Raw genomic sequence first — 10699 nt, 5'->3', positions numbered from 1 at the left:
CTTTACTTCCTGGGCAGGTAGTATCTACTAAGTTACTTCCCTTGCTAGTGGGATGATTGCTAGTAAAGTAACTAATTAACTAGCCAGCTAGAGAGACAGACGAAGAAAGCTATCCACGTAGACCGCGACCTGGCCATCTGAGCCCGTCCGATGGCCGGTGGAATGATCCTAATTACGACACACACCGTCGTCTAGAATGTCAACGATGGCCCTTCGGCAGGGGACACGGCCGAGAGTACAAGGCAGTAACAAGGAGGCAGAAGAAGAATTGGTCCTGAGAATAGACTAGTCGTGCATGACCGGCTTCGTCAAGATCATCAATTCCCTCTCATTGTCTTGAGTGCAACTTCCAATGAGACATGGAATACGGAGCACTAGCAACGAGGACCATATCGTTATTTTTAATCTGGTTAATAATCTATGAAGACACACTAGTAGGATGGTGGTCTGGTACCTAGGCCTGCATAAGTTGTGTTCTACTTCAGAATGTCAGTGTTGTCGGTTATTTGAGACAGTATCCTTCATGTTTGTCGACGGTACTCTTGCTTGCTCTGTTCAATCTCGCAACAAACAATTGGTGTAGGAGCTCGAAGACTCGCTGTGGCTTGGTGGAAGGGTTTCGAATTCATCCAAGCTGGAGCTGTTGTGTTTGTCGCTGGAGATCTCTAGAAAGGGCGCCGGTGTCTACAGGATGAGCACAGAGCAACACTTGAAAACTAGGGCCATTTGCTGCAGTACTAGTTGATCAAGGTGATCCAAATTATGGCATAATCAAAAAAGCTCATGCTGCATGCCAGAAAATCGCACCCATCCGGGATACAACATAAAGTCTGTGTGTTGAATTAGGTTCAGTCTGGTCTGTCACGTATTAATTGAGAAAGAGGTAAAGCAGGCGGTGCCATTCAGAGACAAGACAAACACAGCCTTGCCTTTCTAGAACCTCGCATACTCTTCTGGGTCCTGAGGCATCCAGGAAATCTCGACGACGCAAGCAGCTAATGAATCCACAATGGATTACTAGCCAAGAGACTACCCTAGATAGATGATGATGATTATCTCGCGTTACTTACAGCGTTTCTTTTCCCAACTGGCCACAGTCACTTATCATCGGCAAATGGATTGCAGATTAGATTACCGGTGAGTTGGTGAGTCACTACTGAAAGTCAAGGGCGCTTCAGGCTACCGGACTAGTATGCAAGCTAACTGGATCAGGCAGGCTCACGGGCTGCAGGCCGATTGTGGCCGGTTCTGCTTTTTGGTGTGCGACCTGGGGTAATTATTGATACGGCGCGTAGGTAACATTGACGCTGGTGAAAGGGTAAGATATGGTAAGACTGTAAGAGAACCATACCGGTTCGGTCTCCAAGCCGTTATTTGGCCCGTCTTAGCCTCTTGGGTCATTTCTCTCGGCAGGAGCCAGAGTTCAGAGTGGAATTCAACCCCAGACCTCGTGACTGCCCGGATCGGCCACTATTGCCTCCGGCTTTAGCAGGAGCCACGATGGAAGCGAGATCCCAGTCAGAGCATCCGTCATCCGTATGGGGTAGGAACAAAGAGGGAAAAGAAACCACGTCGACGGGTCGGCTGGTTGGGGTTGGAGGGAAACCATTAAACCTTCGACGGCTACGCCCGAGTCGGTGGGCTGCCTAGCCTGCTTGGCTGCTTACATATGTGGTGGCGGCTGGCGCCGCTTCAAAAACCCCCCAATCAGGGTAATGGAGGGAAACAATGGAAGTGATCGTAATTAATCGCAGCTGGAGCCAATTTGGCAGGGAGAAAGGAGGAAGACGTTGGGGGGGTGGAGAGAGACAGGAAAAGGAAGGACCGGTTGCGAGCTGGAGCACTGGACCATCTTCTAGTCTCAGTCAGTTCAGTCAGTCAGTCAGTCTATCTCCTGCACTAGTCTCACGACCGGACCGCAGCATGGAAAACCGAGCCTGCGCCATTTTGTGGGGAGGACGAATGAGAAGGTTCAAGGTTCGTGTGGGGGATTTCCCTGGATCCAGCGGGTATTTTGCCAATCGTATCCGTTCGATCCGTTGCTGCAGGTGGGACCCCTGAGGTCATTCCACCGGCTGGAAAGTGGTCTGCCTGGGGTGGGAAAGAGAGACGAATGACTGCTTGGAGAGCTGCAAAGTATGGTACCAAGCTGATACCTCATCGTGTTAACAAACTGTTGGGAAGTCAAAGTAGCTAAGACGGTACCAATCCCGACAAACGAGAATGTCGGTTACTCCCCCAGCCATCTTTCCTCCACGATGGGACGCAGATGCGCCTAGGCATCCAACTACCTAGGTTCATCCTTCCTCGCTTCCATCGGGCGGTGTCCAATTTTGGTCCCAGCTGCTAAGGTTAATCGACGACTTCTTTTTTTGTTCGGTTTCACCTCATCTTCCGCAACGCCCCCATCGGGCAGTTGATCGTTGCCTAGTGGAGTACCTTTCCCTGTCAAGCGGACGACGATGAAGACTTGGCAAAGGCCGTGGGCGAAATAATCCGGAGCCCATCGGTTGCACTAGTAGCTTCCGACATTCCATCGCCCGGTGATTGGATCTGAGCGCCGGCCATAGCTGATCATCTTGCTCAGTTTCCCCAAAGACTGGCGTCCCCTGAAGCACTGGGGTCGGTTCCCTAGGAACAGCGCGTTCGCCCTCGATTTCCGGGAACGGACAACCAACCAACACGAGTAATCCCTTCAAAGTATCGTGCCCACGTTGGTCGCATTGGCCAATCTCGTCTCCAATTCCGAGGAGGTCACTGGCGCACGCGAGTTTGACTTTCATGCTAAATTGTCTGAGCATGGGTATCGTCGCCATTCCGAGGCAGGCCCAAACACAACACTAATTAGAGTGTCCACGCATTATGCACAAGCGACTGTCCAGTCTTATCCAGGATGTGCATGGGGGGAGTGCGGATGGTTGCGGACCTGCTGACTGTCAACTTTAACGGGCGGTTGTTGGTCGCACGACCGCTGTGCCGTCGCAATGAGAACTGATTTAGAACAGGACTCCCAGTATCAAGTAAGAATCGAGCAGGTACAGTTCCTGTGTCTTCAACCGATATATTCCAGTCATGGATTATAATGGCGCGATCTACAAAATGAAAGCTATAATCCGAGCGGCATACAAAAGCCCGTCCTGCTGAAGCCTGTGATGTCTCTGTAAAGTGCCAGCGATGAACAACAAGAAGCGCACAAAAGAAACATCCCATGCACTTACCAGGTTGCTAACATGCTTTGAAGCCCGTATGAACCAAAATTCCTTGCAGCGTCAAGGGATGGTCTTGCATGGTAACCTATAGAGCTGCACGAGGATCTCATTTACCCAGGATTAGCCGCCCACCTTTGCTGCCGACGTGAGTGCTACAACGACCGATTGGTTGAGCATGTCTGGCAACATCCCACGTTATGACGTCTATGGGCTTGCAGACAGAAAGTTGAGCAATGATTGCTGGCGTGAAGGTGTTTGAGAACAGCTTCCATGCATGGATCTAGCACGGGGTCCATGGTCCCTCTGCGATACGTCGACGGTGGCATATGCAACATTTTATCCGCGCATTGTAAATGACGACGGTAGGAGAATCTAAGAATTCTAGGATAATAGTGTGAGAATGGGACGTTGTCGAGCGGTGTTGCACAACCATCTCGAAACGAGCAGTATGACTCGTGCGAAGCATAATTTCATCTCACCCATGGATAGCGGACACGTAGTAGTGGGCTGAGCTCGCCGCGGTTCTTACATAGTACACCCTTCCGAGGTCAGTTCCTTCAGTTCCTTTATCGCACGGTCCCTCTTTCTGGCTGACCACAGACCCTCGACACCTGAGGCCACCGACAGCTCAAGCGCCATTTAGCATTTAGTGCGGTGTCATTGTGGTGCACCGGTGGTATTAGTGGTATTGACCGAGTAGGTAAGCAATACCCTGGATCTACACATACACACGCATCGTCACCACCAGGGCCAGCTACTACTGCTAAAGCCCGAGAAAGAAATGGGTAGTCGGCAGGACGCTAGCATCCCCTTATATACAGGTACCAATTGCGGAGATGCCAATCATCACGTTGGTGTTGCCGCAACCTTCGATCCGCCGTCAAGGTTACCGAGGAACGATACGTTAGTACACCTGTCAAACACCGAGTAATCCGAACCTAACCAGTCTGGGGTCCCGTTGCGGAAGATCTCCTACCAGTGCCTCCTTAGCGCTCTACTGGAGACGGCTGGCCCGAGGGCGTTGTGGATTAGGGGCGGGTGCGATCGTGTTACTATACGACTTGATGCATCTGAGATTCACCAACCCCCTTGAATCTCCAGAGGAAAACAAGAAATGAAACCTCCCTGCTTTTCCGCGAGAGGCGACGAACGCTGTGCTATAGAAATGCCAACTAGTGAAGCGGATACCTAGAGCCGCCCGACTTGAGCATGTACATATGCGAAGCTGCCGACGATCTGAGACGCATCCAGAGGACGTGTTGCACAGATGATAGGCGCATGAAGCATCAACCTAGTAATCTGAGCAAGCTTGGCAACAGGATACAGACAGGGATCCAGCAACGGGTGTCACGGACCACTATGGTCCGATATGGTGCACTGCAGCGTCATCAGCCCTCCTGTACTCCGTACGGACAGCTACCCATCCACACGAAGCATAGAACAATCGCATTGTCGATCCTGCGCAACGCGAGTAACAGGCAGCCTGAGAAGAAAAATCTCCGACGGCGTGCATGGCGATCGTGAAATACAGGCGCCCTGGTGGTCTTTGCTCGAGCGGATATGCAAGATGGCATCATGGGCGCGAGATAACTTCTGCACGGGCCGTGGCACTCGTCACAAAAGTAATAATACTTACAGGATAAGGCTGTAAGCACCGAGTCGAGGTACCCAGCTTGTCCTCATCGAGATCTCACGCGTGCTTTCTTCGCGGGTACTTCAAGGATGCTAACCACCGTTATGCGCAGGCTGTGCGATGAGGGATATTCAAGTAGCCCCGGTCGACATTGGGATACAGGTGCTGAATAGCTGTTACATGCTCTGGTTGACCACAGGGGACAACGGAACGCCTCTAGGGCTGATTTGCTATCAGATGGCCGGATATAACTCCCTAATTACGGGCGACTGAAGTAGTAGCACGCCATTCCTTAGTAGCTCCGACAATCCCCCAGTGGCCGAGTAAATTAAGGACCGGGATGATGATAGGCCCGCTGTCACTGCAGTTGTCCTTCTTATCCCACCCCACCAGTAGCGTCTCCACTCTTCAACATTGACCAGTAATTGCAGTCTGTCACGATGTGGTGTTGCACTGGCCGGTGGGCATCCCTCCACACTGCAATTGGCACGGGAGGCCCTCCCCTCCACATTGTTTTGGCGTGTTGAAATAGTAGCCAATTGTCTTCTAGTCGGTCTCCCACACCATCGCCTTAATCATCTAGGCCCAGACATACTAGTAAATAAGTAGCAACGTGCGACGGCGACGAGATTAATAATACACCTTCGAAGTGTGATTTGATCATTGCAGATAAGTGACCAACAATTCGGTGGTTGGAGTAATAATAATACCTCGCTGACTTGCACTCCAATGACCCCATCCGGTCTAGTAAGATGTGATTGTCAACCACAGTATACTAATACCTATCTGGACTAACTATCCACCTTTCTATGTATGCAATATGTCCGCGCTCTCCCATCTGTGGAGAAAGCTCCTCGGCCTGATTGTTGCATGATATGTAACCTTGCCAGTTGCCAGTTGCCACTGCACATCCTCAAACCACAGCATTGAACAGCTATTATACTAGCAGAATAATGGTGGGAAGCGCGCGCCCACACACAATAATACCCACTACTACTACCTAACAACCAATAATCATCACCTCCTCACACCCACCACTACTTTACTAAACAGGGATTCCCCCAGTAGCACATAACACACAAGCCCATTGAAAAGCTGACTCGACCGTTCCTGGTGCTACGCGGTCTCACCCTAGGCAACATAAGACCTACAGTAGCGTGATGCAGGAAGCAAAAGTAATTGAAATTAGCGCGATATTCCTTTCTTCCATTTATTTATTTTTCCTTTCTCTCGATAATTGCTTTGCCAGGCTACCAGCTAGCCTAGCTAAACCTGTTTTGTAGTACCTTCTCCTAGTAATTTTCCAAACTACTAATGCATGTCGGCATCGTATCTAGATACTACATGATGGTATTACCCGCAGTTACTCCGAGGTGATTTCTCTTGACTTGTAAGTTTCACTACACTCACTCACTTACTAGCAGGCGTAATAATATTTATTATTATTTTACTCCAACCACCCTGTGTGGAGTGGTGGAGCGGAACTGCGGCTGAGCCTTGACGATCCTGCACGCTACGGGAACGGGATTATGCTGGTTTTTTTCTTGCTGTCTTGCTGGTTTTAGTTCAAGTTGTTGTTCGGATGAGGGATATTTTGGGCCCCGGAACGGTTGGTGTCGGATCGCACTTTCTTTACTTTACAACTCCATACTATTATTGTTCTACGAGGGTTTTCGGATGGGTGGGATGGGATGAAATTTTTGTTATTCCATTGGGAGTATCCAATTACTCGGTCACTCACTCATTCATTTATCTTACCTATTCTCATTGTAGACCAAATTGTCTAGGTAGACCACAGATAGCTCCCCACCACACCACACCTACTTACTTCGTAGTTGTTACTTCCGAGGTAAATAGATAGAAAGATAGATAGATAGCTAGATACTTATCCATCCGTCTTTCCGTTCGCATGCACACACACCTAAACTAGCGCCATAGCGCTGGCCCCCTTCTAAAAGTCTTCCCGTGCCACGGGCCGCCGTGCAGAACGCGTTGCAGGAATGGGGAGGAAATTAATAGATAATACATACGGAGTAGAATAGATAGGTAAGGAAGGGAAGGAAGGTATCCACGTCCGCGCACACGCGCCCGGCCGCCCGTCATTTTAACCAGCCCACATACATCCCACCAGACCTACTTACCTTCTTACTGCAGTTTAGCTAGTAGCTACTAAGTTAGTAAGAGAAGACCGGTTGGATGCACGGGCCTTTTGGTGGTCCCTGCATGTGGAATGGGAAAGTTACTACTATGTTATTAAGTTACTGGGTTATACGGTATTGGGTGGGTGATTGGATGCTGAAAATGGATGGTGGATGATGGGTGTGTGGTAGGTAGATATGGAGGATGAATTTCTCAACTATGTGAATATAGGGCACTGAATGAATGAATGAATGAATGACTGCCTGGTGAACCTGGCTGAGACATTAAATTGTGACAATGTGACAATGTATTTAATCAGGAATGTATGTATGTATGGTAATAAAGGGTACCGGCTGTATGCAATCAGAAGGAACGGAGATAAGCCGATCCTTTAGTTCTGCGTGGTTATTCGATGTCACGGCCGAGTTAGCACTTTGCTACTAACTTAGTAGTTAACTAACTAATTTACTAGTAAGTTAGTTAGTGAGTGACTACTACTCGGGTCTGGCTGGACTGGACTGGACTGGACTGCTGCTATTGCTATTATTGTCTCATTTCTCATGCACTGCACCCGACTCTAGACTGCATTTCCCACTGTCACCTTCTTGATTCGGGATTCGCCTCCCTCCCTCCCTGCGTCTGAAGTGACCCTTTTTTCTTGTCTTCCGTCGCTGTTATTTTTGGGAGATGTAACGACTGTCGGATGAAGATTGCCGATCAGGAAGTAGAGTAGTTAGCTGCTGTGTATGTGTGTGCCAGCTGAGTCTGTTGTGGTGTGTGATGTGGTGGCGGTAGTGGTAGTGGTGTGTTGAGAAACTTCTCAGGTTTCAACACTTACTCCCTGTGTACCTTTTGGTAGCATATACTTCCTACCACTTTCTGTATCTACCAGACAGTCTCACATCTACTTCCGCTGCAGAGAACTGTCTGCTGACACCCACCGAACCTTGCAGAAGCCCATGCAATAATACACATAACATTGCATACATCGAAAGGCTGTATTTCGCCGTGTTATAGATCTGGGCTGATGCGCTGCGCAGGTATGTCATCTGGCAGCAGAAGCTTGTTTGTCATTGTTTGTGGACTGTAGTGCGTGATTGGATATTGTGTGTATGGGGGGAGAAATCCTTGCTTCTTTTTGTAGGTCTATCTTTATTCTCTAGACGGAGGAATCCATGGTGAAATGAGATGGGGTATAGAAGAAGAGCTGTGTAGGGATATAGATCTATCCTATAATTCGCTGTAGTACTCTCAACGTATCTAATGGGCTGAAAGGCTTTGCTTCATGGCAGTCCCGGATATCACATGCTGTTTATATATAAGTAAGATCAAATATACCAGTCACACTCGAACCCTGGGAACTAATTGATACTGCGTTAAATTCCTATACTGACGCACGCTCCAGTGCATGCCTATGACTCATTAATGCAGGTAAAATGATTTATATTTGCAGCGTCTCTGACACCGATTTCAAGCAGAGATTTAACTGCCTTGAACGGCCCCGATGTATAGAATACCTAGGAGTAAATGCCCGAGTACATTGAAGGCAACATATACTGTCCTCATGAGATGCAATGATGTGTAGCAACAGAAACTCTTCTTCTCAGCGGCTCGTGCAATGTCCGATGACGGTGTCATGCTGCTATTTTATATAAGTCCTATAACAGGAATGTCTATCTATGTCTGTGAGACCTGGTTAAGATGTCACACTAGATGATGCTATTCTGCTAAGCTGAGGTAACAGAGGAGAGTATCGGAGGTTATTCGGGTTGAAGGATATATTTGGCTAGCTCTGGATGACACTCAGGAAATCACAGGCACTTTGGCCGTGGGGTACAGAGGAGCTCTGTGCAGACCAGAGTTACAGGAGTTGATGCGAGTGGTGCTATAGATATTATGTGTGGGCGTTGACAGAGTAGCATAGTTTGGTGAGATAACAGTTACTGTGTGTGATATCACCTCAGCCATGACATTTGAGGAGGTAAGGATATATCCCATATTAAGATTCAATCTGGATCGGTAACAATGGTCATTTCATCTGTAATAGCTATCGTCGAATGGCCAGTGTGCATGGATTAGAACACTACATAAGTGCAATGCGAGCAGACCCCATACCATCGACAAACCAGCAATCAAGGCCAATAGTACTCCCCCTCCTCCAACGCGGTCAGAAGCTTCGCATTTACTCTAACATAGCCATCACTCTTCAACTCTGCAAAATCCTGATCAATCAAAGAAGCCACCATTCCCCCAAACACTATGCTACCCTCGTCGTTCAAATGCGTATAATCATCCGACGCCAGGTTATACGTATACGCATCGGCCGGCCCGATACTATTCAAGTAATCGGTACTCGCCTTATTCAAGTCAATATAAGACGTGTCGGTATTCTTCGCAGCATCAATAGTCGCTGCTCGTTGGTCCGCCAAATTCTCAATTATGAGAGGCGTCCCAGTAGAATTATCATAGTTGCGACGAGACAAGGGCGTCACCAGGATAGGTGTGCCTCCTGCATTCTTGACATCTTTTGCGAATTGCTCCAAGTTACTGGTGTATTCCGCTATAGAGATATTCGCGGAAGCTTTCTGGTCGTTGTGTCCGAATTGGATGGTCACAAAGGCTCGGTAGTCAGATTTGTATTCTTCGACTTGGGACAGGACAGTGGCCCAGTCGCCTCCGGATCGGAAACTGACTGTTGTGGCCCCGTTGTGACCGTAATTCATACCTTTGGCTCCGTTGTGGAGGGTGGTGTTGATGAAGCCATTGCCCCAGCCGCCTCCACCGCTGGATTGGACGGCGGTGGTGCTATCGCCGGCTAGGAGGAAGAATGGAGGTATATCATTTCTCGATGAGAGGGGAGATGGGAGGGCGAGAGCGGAGGTCAAAAACATGGAAAGGAAAGAGAGCTTCATCGTGACTGCGGGGGATTCTTGTCTGTGAACCAGCGTAGGTCATGATGTGCACGACACCACCAGTTGCTTTATATCGCACATTACCCGGCATTCGAGAAAATGGAATGAATCGTTCCACCAACAGGAAAAATAGTAAAGCCAAGTCTTGCTTATAGGGCCGATGCAAATATGCAGATCTCATGGCGTTTCGTGGGTCATGGTCAATGGAACATCCAGGGTTTTGTCATTGGACAAAGACAGCCAATGCAAGAATGAGTAGAGCAAGCCAAGTGCTTGCATCACGAAATGAATATGCAAGTCGGTATGCTTTGCACCGCGACTCCGAAGCCACAGGCATGGCGCTGAAATCAAATCCCGACGAAAAGAGGGGAAGTCACAGGCGCCTCCCAAGGCCGAGCGAGGGTATTCCGGGGTAAACAGCGGGGAATGTCTTGAAGAATTGTGAGCAAGTGAATATAGGGGAGGTTGAAGAATAGTTAGTGGTACTCACATTCGCTGGTTTCATTTTCTTGCAATAACTCAGGCTTGCCCCTTGCACTTGAGAACCGGCAGACCCGCCAGTTACATATATAATGTTTGGTCTGTCAGGATCGTGAACCACTGGAAGCTTGCAATCCCGGCAGGAGGATCCCTTAGCATATTCCACCTTGGATGATGCTAGATCTTCTGTACTTGATTCGAATCAGCTATTCATGACTTGAATTTGTACACAGATTGAGTCTGTCGCGTCTGCTTCGTTGGAGCGCATTAGGTGTCGTTGCGATCAAAGTTCTTATCCATCAAAGTAAAAGGTTCATCTGTGCATA

The 10699-nt window shown here is 48.7% G+C and overlaps 2 protein-coding genes across 2 annotated transcripts; one reads left to right on the top strand and one right to left on the bottom strand.

The window, feature by feature from the left end:
• Window positions 1–1564: 1564 nt before the first annotated feature.
• Window positions 1565–2224, top strand: BO88DRAFT_91447 (uncharacterized protein). The gene has a single exon (XM_025713253.1). It carries the CDS (start codon window positions 1729–1731, stop codon window positions 2059–2061), a length of 333 nt encoding a protein of 110 aa, XP_025567049.1. The 5' UTR covers window positions 1565–1728; the 3' UTR covers window positions 2062–2224.
• Window positions 2225–9009: 6785 nt separating this feature from the next.
• On the bottom strand, window positions 9010–9982 carry BO88DRAFT_91415 (rhamnogalacturonan acetylesterase). The gene has a single exon (XM_025713252.1). It carries the CDS (start codon window positions 9891–9893, stop codon window positions 9114–9116), a length of 780 nt encoding a protein of 259 aa, XP_025567048.1. The 5' UTR covers window positions 9894–9982; the 3' UTR covers window positions 9010–9113.
• Window positions 9983–10699: the final 717 nt, after the last annotated feature.

Source organism: Aspergillus vadensis, assembly GCF_003184925.1.
Source record: "Aspergillus vadensis CBS 113365 unplaced genomic scaffold BO88scaffold_2, whole genome shotgun sequence".
NCBI classification, from domain to species: domain Eukaryota; kingdom Fungi; phylum Ascomycota; class Eurotiomycetes; order Eurotiales; family Aspergillaceae; genus Aspergillus; species Aspergillus vadensis.
Note: the sequence above shows the minus strand (reverse complement) of the source record. Positions and strands in the feature narration are given on the sequence as shown.

Coding starts and splice junctions, on each gene's coding strand:
- BO88DRAFT_91415 (XM_025713252.1), bottom strand. CDS start 9,893: ATGAAGCTCTCTTTCCTTTCCATGTTTTTGACCTCCGCTCTCGCCCTC.
- BO88DRAFT_91447 (XM_025713253.1), top strand. CDS start 1,729: ATGGAAGTGATCGTAATTAATCGCAGCTGGAGCCAATTTGGCAGGGAG.